This window comes from Amblyraja radiata, chromosome 4 (genome assembly GCF_010909765.2).
Source record: "Amblyraja radiata isolate CabotCenter1 chromosome 4, sAmbRad1.1.pri, whole genome shotgun sequence".
In the NCBI taxonomy this organism is placed as follows: Eukaryota; Metazoa; Chordata; class Chondrichthyes; order Rajiformes; family Rajidae; genus Amblyraja; species Amblyraja radiata.
Genome location: NC_045959.1, coordinates 27,980,943 through 27,996,868, shown reverse-complemented (window position 1 = coordinate 27,996,868; position 15,926 = coordinate 27,980,943). Strand labels below are relative to the sequence as shown.

At 43.7% G+C, this 15,926-nt stretch overlaps 1 protein-coding gene across 1 annotated transcript in view; it reads right to left on the bottom strand.

Annotated features, from left to right (window-relative positions):
* Positions 1–15,926, bottom strand: part of pkhd1l1 (PKHD1 like 1) — a 178,669-nt gene that overhangs the window by 145,518 nt on the left and 17,225 nt on the right. Inside the window, exons 3-7 of the mRNA XM_033020374.1 lie at positions 12,431–12,531; positions 11,996–12,082; positions 11,765–11,909; positions 2,905–2,980; positions 2,663–2,729 (exon numbers count right to left, since the gene is read on the bottom strand). Coding sequence (XP_032876265.1) covers positions 2,663–2,729; positions 2,905–2,980; positions 11,765–11,909; positions 11,996–12,082; positions 12,431–12,531 — 476 coding nt within the window. The remainder of the gene's footprint in view (positions 1–2,662; positions 2,730–2,904; positions 2,981–11,764; positions 11,910–11,995; positions 12,083–12,430; positions 12,532–15,926) is intronic.

Sequence of the window (15,926 nt, the reverse complement as noted above, 5' to 3'; positions counted from 1 at the left end):
GACGTTGGTTCAAGTCCCACTCCAGAAACTCTATCACGTCACCTTGGCCAATGCTCCAGTGGAGTGCAAGGAGGGTGTCACACTCTCAGGGATGTTGTCACACCACAGATATATTCAGTGGAGGTCCATTCTGGCCTCTCCAGAAGTCACTAAGGTCCCTGGGTTGAAAGTGAAGTATGGGCTTGCTGTGGTCTGTTAAATCAGACAACTCTTTGGAGAATACACCATATTCTTCATCAAACAGTCTTGAGGCTTTAAAAAGCTCCAAAACAGTAGGAGTGTGATGAGAGTGTGAGTGACAGAAAGTGAATGGATCAGTGAATGACTCCTGTTTTTGCCACTTTTTACTCTGATTGTGCAGATTCCTGAAGTTGCTGCCTGGTTTTGTCCATGTGAACAATGAGCACAGATCATTTTACTATTCCATTATTGTCAATGAAAGAGCATCGCACTGGAAGTGGGTGTAGAGGCTGTAGAGTAGGAAAAAGCTTCCACTCAGCAATTGACTGAACTGGAACAATTGCCTGAGCCAATGAGACCAACAGTGTCATAATTTCATTGGTTACGGGAGCAGAATTAGGCCAAGGTATCGAGTTCGCCGGGGTCGGCGCGGCCTGAAGTCTACGAGTGCCCCGGTCTCCGGTCTCCGGGGAGGAGGCAGCCACTCCAGACTTTCCAAGCCGCTTGAGGAATTGTTTCACCCGACGCCAGTGTTCCATCTTCACGGCAAGAGGGCCCTGAAAATCATCGGACTGGCTGCAAGGCCACAAATGGGCCCCGACCTCGGGTGTTTCAGAGGAAGTGGACTTAACTTTCTGTTGCCTTTCCCCACAGTGGACATTTTTGATTCTGTTGTGGGGGGATGTTTGTGTTGAACTCTATAATGTGTTGTGTCCATTTTCTTTCTTTATTTATTTTTAACCTTTTTCTATGGTTTGTATGTAAATTTATTATTTAATTTATGTAAAGCACTTTGGTGTCAATGCAAGTTGACTTAAAATGTGCTATATAAATAAAGCAATAATAATAATCAAGTCTACTCCATCATTCAATCACGGCAGATCTAGCTTTCCCTCTCAAACCCATTCTACTGCCTTCTCCCAATAACTCCTGACACCCTAATAGGCCTGTCCCACTTAGGCGACTTTTTAGTCGACTGCAGGAGACTATGCAGTCGCCACATGGCCGCCGCATGTTCGTGGGTAGTTGCCAGGGAGTCGCATTCATGGTTACGAGGAGTTCCCGCATTCTGAGAACAAGTCGCAACCTCATTATGGTCACCGCAAATTTTTCAACATTTTCATAGATTCACAACGTGTTGAAAAATTAGCGGCGACTAGAATGAAGCCGCCATGGAGAGTAGCGGGAATTCCCGTACCATAGGTGGGTCGCCAGGAGGTCGGAGGTTCTCAGAGATTCTCGTGGGTTGTAGCCGGCGCTGACCGGTGAATTTCATTCGCTCATTGGGAAAAAAAGGTGAGCAGTAGTTTTTAGAACCAAGGATAACCGACCGGTAATGTTTAATGTCCGCCGAGCGTCACGGCCGTGTATCTCTGGCTTCTTAAAAGTTGTCTCCACTCATTCTCCCTCCTCCCCCCTCTTTTAAAAGACGTACACTGTGCTTTAGCGGTCTTAATTACAGCGCCAACCTTTGTGTTCATCGCAGTGTGTGTCTGTATCACCTTAGCTTTGCACTGTGTGAATTTTTTAGACAGCGCTCCCCCCGCTTGCCCTGTCCCCCACCTGCATAATGGGCTGGTGAAGTTAGCGATGTGTGTGTGTGTGTGTGTGTGTGTGTGTGTGTGTGTGTGTGTGTGTGTGTGTGTGTGTGTGTGTGTGTGTGTGTGTGTGTGTGTGTGTGTGTGTGTGTGTGTGTGTGTGTGTGTGTGTGTGTGTGTGTGTGTGTGTGTGTTCCACTCTGACAGTCGCCGTTCCAGTTGCCGGTTTTTCAGGCGACTGCCGGCAACTTGACAGTCGCTGGCAGTCCGCTGAAAAATCGCCTAAGTCGCCTACTAATCAAGAATCTGTCAATCTCCACCTTAAAAATATCCATTAATTTCACCCCCAAAGATGAGAGTGGCAATGAATTGCACAGATTCACAACCCTCTGACTAGAGAAATTCCTTCTCATCTCCTTTCTGAAGGTACTTCCTTTTATTCTGAGGCTACAGCCTCTGGTCCTAGACTCTCCCACTAGTGGAAACATCCTCTCTGCATCCACTCTATCCAGGTCTTTCACTATTCAGTTAGTTTCAATGAGGTCCCCCCTAATCCTTCTAAACTCCAACGAGTACAATTCCATGTCGTCAAACGCTCATCATACGTTAACCCAATCATTCCTGGGATCATTCTTGTGTCCTTGTGTAAGACAGACCAATGGTTATCAGTTAAGGCTTCCCCTGGGGTGGGAGATTGCAACCTTCACATGGTCCGCCCTGTTTCGACAAATGCAATCAACCTGGTGTGCACAATCAAATAATATCAAATAGAACAAGTTGTCCTACAACTTTAGGCTGTGCACACCATACGCAAGAAGAAGAAGGCCTCCCCTGATTATGACCTTTCCATGGGAAGGTGGACAGACATGCATGCAGCGTGCATGTTGTGAAGAGATTCTGCTCTCTGACTGAGAATGAAACAATTAACACACTGTAGCACAAACCTGGCAGTCCAGACTTTGGTGAAATCTCCTCAATGGTTGGGGTATTATAATCTCTTACCTGCGAAAAAAAAAGTCATGAATTAGTTCTGGTGAAATCATGGTGTTGATTTTCAGTTGGAAAGGCCTGTTCATAATACCAAACTATACTTCATTTGGATCACACTGCAAATCTGATTCATATTTCCCACAATCTTGCCAGATTTGCAAGAAGCAACAGGTGAGGGTGAAAACATTTCACTCACATAGTAGGTGATCCGCTGGTTAGCTTCAACCCCATCCACATTCACTACAACAGAGTACGTGTCAACTGGTAGGGGCCTGAAATAAAGAAGAACATTCATTGCAGTCACAACAACAGCTTTTATTTTAAAGGATTATCAACGCAAATACCTTAAGGCAAATTCAAAAGAAAAATGCTGCGGTGTTGGAAATTTAAAACAAAGTAGATGTCATAGAGACAGACAGAAGTCCTTTGGCCCACCAAGTCCAGACTGACCATCAAATGCCTATTTATACCAATCCCACACTAATCCTATTTTACTCCCCCACATTCTGATCAAAGATCAACCAGACACCCACACACCAAAGGCAAACTAGTGGCTAATCTATCTAGCAATGTGCACGTCTTTGGGATGTGGGAGGAAACTACAGCATCCAGAGGAAATCAGCAAGGAGAACGTGCAAACTCCACACAGACAGCACAGGAGGTCAGAGTTGAATCCAGGTTGCTGAAACTGTGAGGATTTTGCACTTCCAGCTGTGCAACTGTGATACCCCAGAAATACTCAACAGATCTCTCTGCCCATCCCATCCCTGTATCTTAAATGCTGGTTTCAGTGATGGGTGAATGAATGAATAAGTTTATTGGCCAAATATTCCCATACAAGGAATTTGCCTTGGTGCTCCGCCCACAAGTGACAACATGACATGCAGTGACATCACATACAGTGATGGGTGAACAACCTGAAATGTTATTTTTTTCTTGCTTCCAGACCCACCCTGTGTTTTCAGCATCTATTGTTTTGACCAGATGGTTCCAAAGCCACTTGTGGCAGAGAAAATCCACCCAGGGATAACTGCCCACTAAGGACCTTGCCTCTCTGTGGTTTACGATTGGCAACAGACTATGATTCTGAAGCCCCTTGCACGCGGCTGATTCCTACTTGATGTGATATCATCAGCGAAAAGGAACCAGGAACAGAGACAGACAAAAGAGATACAGTGTCTGAATACTCTTTCTGTACTCGAAAGGGATTTAACCAGGTGGAAGTTATCTACTGAAGTGGGTTATAATTGATATAAAGCAATATTGAGATGCAAAGGGTGACAAATTGTACAAAACAACTTTCCTCAGAGTCGAGTCAAGTCAAGAGAGTTTTATTTGCCATGTATTGCCGATAGGACAATGAAATTCTTACTTGCTGCAGCACAAGTAAACATAATACAGAACGGGAGATAGAGGTTCAGTGTGTCTATTGACCATCAACCATGTATACACAATAAATAAACAGATGAGGTGCAATATTAATAATAGACTGTTATTGTTCAGAGATTATTTGATGTTGTGTTTAATAGCCTGATGGCTGTGGGGAAGAAGCTGATCCTGAACCTGGATGTTACAGATTTCAGGCTCCTGTACCTTCTTCCCAATGGCAACGGAGAGATGAGTGTGTGACCAGGATGGTGTGGGTCTTTGATGATGTTGGCAGCCTTTTTGAGGCAGCGACTGTGATAGATTCCTTCGATGGTGTGGAGGTCAGAGCCAGTGATGGACTGGGCAGTGGTCACAACTTTCTGCAGTCTTTTCCGCTCCTGGACGTTCAAGTTGGCAAACCAGGCCACGATGCATCTAGTCAGCATGCTCTCCACTGTGCACCTGAAGAAGTTCGAGAGAGTTCTCCTTGACATAATGACTCTCCGTAAACTTCTCAGGAAGTAGAGGCGCTGATGTGCTTTCTTTATAATTGCATCAGTATGCTGGGACCAGGAAAGATTCGGAAATGTGCACGCCCAGGAATTTGAAGTTTTTGACCCTTTCCACCATTTGATATAAATGGGTTTTGTGGGTCCCTATCCTACCCCTTCCAAAGTCCACAATCAGTTCCTTGGTTTTGCTGGTGTTGAGAGCCAGGTTGTTGTGCTGGCACCATTTGGTCAATCGGTCAATCTCACTTCTATACTCTGTCTCATCACCATCTGTGATCCGTCCCACAACAGTGATGTTGGCGGCGAACTTGATGATAGAGTTCGCACTATGTCCAGCTACACAGTCATGAGTATAGAGTGAGTACAGCAGGGGGCTGAGCATGCAGCCTTGAGGTGCTCCCGTGCTGATTGAGGATGACATATTTTCACTAATACGGACATACTGTGGTCTGTGGATGAGGAAGTCAAGGTTTCAATTGCAGAGGGATACGCAGAGACCCAGATCCGTGAGCTTGGTAACCAGGTTTGTTTTTTTTTAATCAAAAATATTTATTCAAATATTAAAATAGTATTTACAACACAGTAAAACAAAACGGAACCCACCACCATAGTACAAGACAAAACAAATATACTAAGTAAACGACTAAACAACTATATTATAATCCTTGTCCAGGATACATTCAACCCCTCTCGGTGCCCAATGGCCCGGAAACCCCCCCGGGTGCCTGTGGACAGCGCGTAGTCCCTTTCTAGTACCACCCGAGTGCGGACGTAACCCCGGAAAAGGGGCAGGCAGCTCGCTCAGGCAGAGCCCTCTTCCGCTTGGTGCCGTGACTCACGGATGGCCAGCTTAGCCATGGTAACCAGCTTGGAGGGGATGATGGCATTAAACGCGAGCTGTAGTCTATGAACAACAGCCTGATTGATGTACGAGTTTTTGTTGTCCAAGTGGTCCAGAGCGGAGTGGAGACCCAGTGAGATCGCATCCACCGTTGACCTGTTGTGGAGGTAAGCGAACTGCAGTGGGTCAAGGTTCTTGTTGAGGTAGGAGTTGATATGCGCCATAATCAACCTCTCAAAGCACTTCATCACTACAGACGTTAGTACTGGTCGATAGTCATTGAGGCACGTTACCTTGCTTTTTTTGGGCATCGGTATTATTGATGCCCTTTTAAAGCAGGAGGAAACCTCAGACCTCGGAAGTGAGAGGTTGAAAATGTCCGCAAAAACTCCAGCCAGTTGGTCTGCACAGGTTTTGAGAACATGACTGGCTATACCATCAGGTCCAGGCGCTTTCCGAGTGTACAGCCCTCTGAAGGATCTTCTGACGTCGGCCTCTGTGACTGTGATTGTAATACTGTTAGGGCGAATAGGGGCTTGGGAAGGCACAACAGTGTTATGTCCCTCTGTCCGCCACTCCTTGGATTGCTAATCCCTCCCCGCCCAACCCTCCCTCTCCGTAGGCACTTTCCTCTACAACTACAGGGGACGTAACACTTTCACCTACATCTCCTCTCTCACCACTGTTCAGCGACCCTAATAACCTTTCCAGGTGAGACCTGTATCTTTCCAACTGCGTCCATTGAATTTGGTACTAACAATCGGGCTCCTCTACTTTCAGATCAAACAGACATTAGGTGACCTTTTCACCAAACACCTGTGTTCTGTTCCCCAAGACCTGCTTTAGCTCCCATTTGCTAATCATTTAAATCCCCTTTCTCATTCTTATACCAGCCTGTCCAACCTTGGTTTCTTCCATTGGCAGAGTGAGACCACACACAAACTGGTGGAACTGAAAGAGTTAAAGTATGAAGTTCAGTAGTTTACAAAAAGGACACTCTGCTTGTTGATTTAGAAGCATATAAAGTGGGTACCTTGCCCTTTAGTCTGAATATTCAGCCAGATTGAAATGTACAGACACTAAGTACCTTGCCCTTTAGCCTGAATACAGCTGGATTGAAATGTACGGTCACTAAGTACCTTGCCCTTTAGCCTGAATACAACTAGATTGAAATGCTCAGGTGATGAGTCATCAAGGTCAGAAGCAAGACCGCTTGAATCTGCAGAGTTAAGGAATGCTCCTTCTTTGAGCTAAACCATATATGGACAATAGCTTTCAATTTTTCAATTAATTTCAAGATATTTCAATTTTTAGGCCTATTTTAGATATGTTAATTTTAATTTTAAAGCTATATGTATTTATTCTGTTTTTATTAACTGCACTGACAGGAACTGATTGAGAATTTTTTTCCGTTTCTTCTGTGTACGTACTCCGTTAAAATGACATTAAAGTAAATACTGAATACTGAAAACTGAATAGCTTTTCTGAAATCGGAAGAGACTACGGTACTTTAATATTACCATATATGGACATGGTGGGACTGTACGAGAATGTTCTGTAAGATAAAGATTTGCTGAATTCAAAAGGTAAAATGTAGGAAGAAAACAAACTTAATACACTGATAAGACAAAACAAACTGCATATTTGCATCTTCCTTCGGTTAAAAGTTAAGAGAAAACATCTGAATTTCCCTGAGGGGATCAATAAAGTATTTATTATTATTATTATTATTATTATTATTATTATTATTATTATTATTATTATTATTATTATTATTATTATTATTATTATTATTATTATTATTATTATTATTATTAATTGCTCACTGTTGGGGTATAAGTACATCTGATTAAACATTACACCTTTGTGTGGAACACGTGGAGCCCTGTGTCTGTGTTAACTGTCTCCCTCACCAGCCTGGTGAAATAAAGATGTTATTGCTAATTTTACTAATTGTGTTGTTGTCTGTTTGAAGCAAATCGGACTTTAACATTGGCGTAGTCGGCAGGATCTTGCTCTGACTTTCTCTGACGACTGATTAAGAGGCTGCGGTCTGACCGGGTCCTCGAGGGGAGTAAAAAGTGCACTATCGAATCCATTGAGTCTGAATTCCTTAGAGTGCCCTGGAATACCATGGCCCCTTGTCTGAGGTTGATCTGGTTCCCTGCCAAGATCCTTTAGATAGACAATGTAATGTAAGAAGATTTTTATGATTATTGATTGAGCAGTTCAGATATAATATATATGTGGAATATTTTCAATTGATCAGGTCAGACTACGTGCGGTCTGTGTAAATTTAATGGATTGAGTAGGTCAGGCTAGGAAAGGTAGCCTGTGGAAATTAATATGAAATAATCATGTTTAAAAGAAATTGAACAGGTCAGATATTTACCCATGGAAAATATTTATTGATATAGAGCCGAATAATGGGACAGGATAAGAGTGATGTGGGAGCTCCGTTACATGTGGGAGCTTCAGTACAGCATATGTGTTATTTGGATCCGGGAAAACATAAAGATTACATGATGTTGAAGAAGGAACTGCAGATGCTGGAAAATCGAAGGTACACAAAAATGCTGGAGAAACTCAGCGGGTGCAGCAGCATCTATGGAGCGAAGGAGATAGGTAACGTTTCGGGCCGAAACCCTTCTTCAGATTACATGATGATCAGGCGAAAAGATTCTTAAAAAAGAGAATACGGTTGGCCAACAGAATAATAAACAATTGGTAATGCAAAAGAATGGAAAACTAAGCAAAATATCCCTGGGGACCTCTTGTCTGGCATTGCAACCCTGTTTATAGAAGAGGGGATGAGGAATAAATTCGAGGGGGATGAGGAACAAATTTGGGGGGCTGAGGAACAAATTTGTGAATGGTGTACGCCACCTCCACCATATGCCCTGGCCACCAGTCACTAGCAGCAGGAGCTCTGACACCCCTACAGTGAAGGGCACCCCCAGAAGAAAATGATACTGATAGTGACTTGGAAACTGAAAAGGAAGATGAGAAAGAAGAATGGAAATGGCTGAGGCAGAAGAGGAAGGAGGAGCAGTAATTGAATCCATCAGTGAGAGAGTGAAACAAAAAGCGCAAAGGAAATGCAAGGCCGAGAAACAACAGAAAACTAAAAAGACTAAAAAGAGTAAAAAGATAATGCCAATAAGAACAAAGCCCAATCCATTGGCTGAACCCGGACCAAATGGTCTACCGGCAGTAATAGAAACATAGAAAATAGGTGCAGGAGTAGGCCATTCGGCCCTTCGAGCCTGCACCGCCATTCAATATGATCATGGCTGATCATCCAACTCAGTATCCTGTACCTGCCTTCTCTCCATACCCCCTGATCCCTTTAGCCACAAGGGCCACATCTAACTCCCTCTTAAATATAGCCAATGAACAGGCCTCAACTACCTTCTGTGGCAGAGAATTTCAGAGATTCACCACTGTCTGTGTGAAAAATGTTTTCCTCATCTCGATCCTAAAAGATTTCCCCCTTATCCTTAAACAGTGACCCCTTGTTCTGGACTCCCCCAACATCGGGAACAATCTTCCTGCATCTAGCCTGTCCAACCTCTTAAGAATTTTGTAAGTTTCTATAAGATCCCCCCTCAATCTTCTAAATTCTAGCGAGTACAAGCCGAGTCTATCCAGTCTTTCTTCATATGAAAGTTCTGACATCCCAGGAATCAGTCTGGTGAACCTTCTCTACTCCCTCTATGGCAAGAATGTCTTTCCTCAGATTAGGAGACCAAAACTGTACGCAATACTCCAGTTGTGCTCTCACCAAGACCCTGTACAACTGCAGTAGAACCTCCCTGCTCCTATACTCAAATCCTTTTGCTATGAATGCTAACATACCATTCGCTTTCTTCACTGCCTGCTGCACCAGCATGCCTACTTTCAATGACTGGTGTACCATGACACCCAGGTCTCGTTGCATCTCCCCTTTTCCTAATCAGATAATAGTCTACTTTCCTGTTTTTGCCACCAAAGTGGATAACCTCACATTTATCCACATTATACTGCATCTGCCATGCATTTGCCCACTCACCCAGCCTATCCAAGACACCTTGCAGCCTCCTAGCATCCCCCTCACAGCTAACACTGCCCCCCAGCTTCGTGTCATCCACAAACATGGAGACGTTGCATTCAATTCCCTCGTCCAAATCATTAATATATATTGTAAATAGCTGGGATCCCAGCACTGAGCCGTGCGTTACCCCACTAGTCACTGCTTGCCATTGTGAAAAGGACCCGTTTACTCCTACTCTTTGCTTCCTGTCTGCCAGCTAGTTCTCAATCCACATTAATACTGAACCCCCAATACCGTGTGCTTTAAGTTTGTATACTAATCTCTTATGTGGGACCTTGTCGAAAGCCTTCTGAAAGTCCAGATATAACACATCCACTGGTTCTCCCTTATCCACTCTACTAGTTACATCCTCGAAAAATTCTATAAGATTCGTCAGACATGATTTACCTTTCATAAATCCATGCTGACTTTGCCCAATGATTTCACCACTTTCCAAATGTGCTGCTATCCCATCTTTAATAACTGACTAGCAGTTTCCCCTCTACCAATGTTAGACTAACTGGTCTGTAATTCCCCGTTTTCTCTCTCCCTCCCTTATTAAAATGTTTAATGCATGTATACAGCCACTGGAAGCCGCAGTAGATGCTGTTGATCTCTAAAATTGCCCGAGACCGAATTAAAGACCCACCAGGGTTTGCGAATTATATACGGTTGACGCTGACCATGTATGAAGCAGCCACGAGGGATGTGTTTGCCCTAACGTCCGCCATCCAAAATTCCACTAAGGGGGCGTGATGGAAGGCCCTCTTGAATGCTGCAACTTGGGCGGCTCTCGAGGCACTGTACCCTGACGACCCCAGAAGAATTGAGGCTGTGCTCACCGCCCTGACTCAATGCCTGCAACAACCTATTGATTGCTGGGAGAGAATTACGACAATGTATCACACTTATACAGGAGACCTGAACTTTAACCGCAACCAACAGTCTGCATAGTTTAAAATAATCTTGAAACAACTTCAGACCCTAAGGCTGCCCCACGGCTCAGCAGTAATACAACAGTATACGACCTTCTGCTTGCAAGTACAGGACCAAAGGAGTATGCTGAGGACACTGTTCAGCTACTAAAAGCCTTTCACTGCCGGGGTTACATTCTACCCAAATGGAGGGTAGTTCATGGGCAGACACAAGTAAAATTTTTGATATATTGCTCAGTGTTACAGAACAAGAATTGACACCCACCCGGGTGGATCCCATTGTGAACCACATCAGCATGACCACTCCTAAACAGATGAGGGCTTTTCTGGGCTTGATTAATTTCTGCCAGCAGTGGATATACTAAACTACTGTCACCCCTTGCCTCTGCCAAGGCACTGCAGCAATTCATTGTCTAATTCCAACAAGAAGACGACTTTTGCAATTTAAAAACAGCGCTGGCTACTGCACCAGCCGCTGCAAGCCTTACCCCTCCCAGTCCACCTGACCATTTTCAAGCACAATGCCCATTCGAGTGGCCACGACAAAGTCTCCCAAGGGAATGCCCTGGCTGACATTACTGCCAGCATGGCAGCTTGCGAATTCTGCACATTGGTCCCCACAGAACCAAAGATTCTAGTAGACAGTACGGCTCTGCCAAATGTAGGTGATGTAAAGTTAATGCAGGGGGACACATCTGCCGTGCAACACGATTTTTGGAAACGATAGGGCTGCGTCATTGACTCTTTGATGGGCCTCTGGCTTACAAATTGGACACTCTGCTTGTAGATTTAGAAGTATACAGCTAGATTGAAATACAGACCGCTTGAATCTGCGCTTGAATGGTCCTTCTTTGAGCTAAACCATATATGGCCAATAGCTTTTCTGAAATCGGAAGAGACTACAGAGCTTTAATATTACCATATATGGTGATGGTGGGACTCTGAACGAGAATGCTCTGTAAGATAAAAAATTACTGAATTGCTGTTGTGGTAAAAGTACATCTGATTGAACATTACATCTTTGTGTGGAACATGAGGAGCTCTGTGTCTGTGTTATCATACTCAGAGCTGTCTCCCACACCGGCCTGGTGAAATAAAGACATTATTGCTTTTATTACTAATTGTATTGTCTGTTTGAAGCAAATCGGTTTTTAACATTGGTGTAGTCGGCAGGATCTCACTGGGACAATATGGACAATAGCTTTTCTGAAATTGGAAGAGACTACAGAGGTTTAATATTACCATACATGGACATGGCAGAACTCTGTATGAGAATGTTCTGTAAGATAAAGAATTGCTGAATTGCTGACTGAGTCTGATTGAATTACCTGGTGTAGCAAAATATCTGTTTTTCATGGCTGGAATCTCTCTCCACATCACAGGGGATGGACCTGATTTGTGACACCAGCTGCACCTTATTGCCCAGCTCTTCATTTCCTGCTCCGTAATCAAACTGATTCTCTCCTGAGAATCCTGTCAAAAAATTCAAAATGGGTTAGTAGCAGTGGGAGTGCAGCTCATCAGCTAGACTCACGGCAAAGGAGCAGAATCTTCCTTACCTTCCCCTCTGATCGTCAGTCTGGTTGCCCCATTCCTTCCGCCATAGCGAGGGGAAATCTCAGAAACCTTTGGCACAGCTTGGGAAACTAAAAAACAAACAAACACATGAAAACCACAGCGAGACGGGGAACGTTAGAGAGGGGAGAAGGAGTGGAAGATAAAGAGAGGTGGAGAGAATAGGAAATTGAATGGAAAGAAAGATGCCCGAGGACAAAACAGTGAAGACAGTGAAGAGAAAGAAGAATTATGAACAGAAATAAGGAAACAATAATGTAGATAGGGTGAGCTGGGGAGTAGGGGGAGAAATGGAAGTCAATAGATCCTTCAATAAGAGGTTTAGTATTGCCCTGGTAAAAGTGCAGCTTGACACACAATAAATGTGATTTCAATAAACAATTGCTGGAAAAAATGTGTGTTGAGTTATAGTTACCTGCCAACTGCAATGACCAGAGACTGAGAAGTATCAGCCAACTCCACGGCATGGAGCAGCCACTCATCCTGCTCCTCAGCTTCCAATTCCTTCAGCTTCCCAAAGCTGCAAGCAGAGAACATTAACCATATCAGACTAAAGTAAAGGCCAGGAGATTTTAGTCATCTTTGAATAAAAGCAGAAAGTGCTGGATATATTCAACAGGTCAGGCAACATCTGTGAAGAAACAGTGTTAACTCTTAAGGTCTGAAATGGGATTATCTACAGAAAGGGAAAGAGCAAAGGTGTTGTTCTTTGCTCAGAGTTAAGGGGGAAAGATAGATCAGCTATAATTGAATGGCAGAGTAGAGTTGTTGGGCCGAATGGTCTTATTCTGCTCTTATAACTTATAGAAACATAGAAACATAGAAATTAGGTGCAGGAGTAGGCCATTCGGCCCTTCGAGCCTGCACCGCCATTCAATATGATCATGGCTGATCATCCAACTCAGTATCCCGTACCTGCCTTCTCTCCATACCCTCTGATCCCCTTAGCCACAAGGGCCACATCTAACTCCCTCTTAAATATAGCCAATGAACTGGCCTCGACTACCCTCTGTGGCAGGGAGTTCCAGAGATTCACCACTCTCTGTGTGAAAAAAGTTCTTCTCATCTCGGTTTTAAAGGATTTCCCCCTTATCCTTAAGCTGTGACCCCTTGTCCTGGACTTCCCCAACATCGGGAGCAATCTTCCTGCATCTAGCCTGTGAACTTACTGCAGCAAATATCCTCTTCCAGTGCTCTGTAGTGTTTGTAAAGAACAGGTTGTGTAGTGACGTGTGTAATAATTGAAGCAATATCAAGTTGCAACTAGGGATAAATCATACAAAACAACTTGTCTTAAATGAAACACGATTTGTAACTGGATCTTTGACTTCCTCATTGGAAGACCTCAATCTGTGTGGTTCGGTAACTGACTCTGAACACAGTGCAGCTCAGGGCTGTGTATTGAGTTCCATTTTCTTTACACTCATACAGGTAACTGGTAACTGTGTTGCCAGGACAGCTCAATTGGCATCTAAAATTCACTGACAATACCATTGTGGAAGGCATAATCATGGGTGGTAATGAGTTGAGTTGGGAGACCAGTCACCAATCTTAATTGGTGGGTCGGCACTGATAAAGTAACAGCTTCAAGTTCCAATAAACAAATTAACGTCTGTGTTATCCTGAGCCCAACACATAGATGTAATCATGAAGCAGGGATGCCAGCAACTTTACTTTCTGAGAAGTTTAAGGACATTTGGTATGTTACCAAATACTCTAACAAACCTCGACAGATGCACTGGAGAAAGTATCCTGACTAGTTGCATCATGGCCTGGTGAAGCAATTTCAAAGCACAGGAACATAAAAGGCTGAAGAGAGTGACAGGTGCAGCCGATCCATCACTCCCCACTATCAGAAGCATCTACATGAGGTGTTCCCTCAAGAAGGTGGCATCTACTATCACGAATCCACACCTCGGCCATGCCCTCTTCTCGAGGCTGTCATTGGGCAGGAGGTACGGAAGGCTAATGTCCACACCATCAAGTTCAGGGTACACAAAAATGCTGGAGAAACTCAGCGGGTGCAGCAGCATCTATGGAGCGAAGGAAATAGGCAACGTTTCGGGCCGAAATGTTGCCTATTTCCTTCGCTCCATAGATGCTGCTGCACCCGCTGAGTTTCTCCAGTATTTTTGTGTACCTTCGATTTTCCAGCTTCTGCAGTTCCTTCTTAAACACCATCAAGTTCAGGAACAGCTATTTTCCTAGAACTATCAGGTTCTTGAACCAACCTGCAAAATCCTAAACCAACCTCAGCAATAGAATACTTCCAGAAAAACAAGTTTTGAAGTAGACTGGACATTGCTAATTCTGGTGTAAAACCATCAACCTGTAACATTATGTCAGAGATGCCTGGCCAGCTTAGTCCCTCCAGAATATTTGGGTTTTAATAAAACAGGTAATGCTGAAAGTTCAGATATCATCTGTGGAAAGAGAAACAAAGTTATATTTGAAGTCAAAGCTTCTTTGCCAGAACTTTTTTGCCAATGATCTTCGCATTGACTCTGTTGCTCTCCCCACAGGCGCTGCCTGACCTACTGACCCCTTTCAATATTTCTGCTTATTATTTTGTATTTCCAGCATGTACAGGTTTTGTCCCCATACAGGGAGCAAGTTTGTGTATTATATTACCTTGGAAATAAATCCCTGCATTCTAATGATTTTAGACCACTCTACATTAAAAGGTGATATACTGATTTTTGCTCTCAAAATGTTGTTAGTGCCCACAATTTTAAATTAATCTAAGACATGCCATTGACTCTGTCCCTGCTTTGCTCAATCAACAGTCATGCTTTTGATTTCTAAAACTTTTGATAAAACTTTAAATGAACTTGGCTCCAGGGAATGGAAACGTAAAGGATCAGGACACAAGAGACTGCAGTTGCAGGAATCTGCAGCCACAAAAACAATCTGCCAGAGGAACACAGCGAGTCAAGCAGCATCTGTGGAGGGAATGGAATGGTCGATGTTAAAAAAACCCTTTGTAGGGCCTTGACTCGTAATCTAGACCATTCTTTTGCCACCAAAGGTTGTGGAGGGTGCATCCACTGAGGTCCTCCAGCAGTTTGTTTTTTTTGTGCTTGATGGGTCAGGCTAGATCCTACACAGGATCTCTGGTCTCTGATGATCTCAGTACAGTCTTTCCACAATCCACTTCCGGAAAGAGCACATAGGGACAGAGAGAGACAGCATACATATATATAACATATAACATATAACAATTACAGCACGGACACAGGCCATCTCGGCCCTTCTAGTCTGTGCCGAACACTTACTCTCACCTAGTCCCATCTACCTGCACTCAGACCATAACCCTCCATTCCTTTCCCGTCCATATTCCTATCCAATTTATTTTTAAATGATAAAATCGAACCTGCCTCCACCACTTCCACTGGAAGCTCATTCCACACTGCTCTCTGAGTAAACAAGTTCCCCCTCATATTACCCCTAAACCTTTGTCCCTTAATTCTCAAACCATGTCCTCTTGTTTGAATCTTCCCTACTCTCAAAGGAAAAAGCTTATCCACGTCAACTCTGTCTATCCCTCTCATCATTTTAAAGACCTCTATCAAGTCCCTCCTTAACCTTTTGTGCTCCAAAGAATAAAGACCTATCTTGTTCAACCTTTCTCTGTAACTTAGGTGCTGAAACCCAGGCAATATCCTAGTAAATCTCCCCTGTACTCACTCTATTTTGTTGACATCTTTCCTATAATTTGGCGACCAAAATTGTACACCATACTCCAGAATTGGCCTCACCAATGCCTTGTACAAGTTTAACATTACATCCCAACTTCTATACTCAATGCTCTGATTTATAAAGGCCAGCACACGATGCGCTTTCTTTACCACCCTATCTACATGAGATTCCACCTTCAGGGAACTATGCACAGTTATTCTTAGATCCCTCTGATCA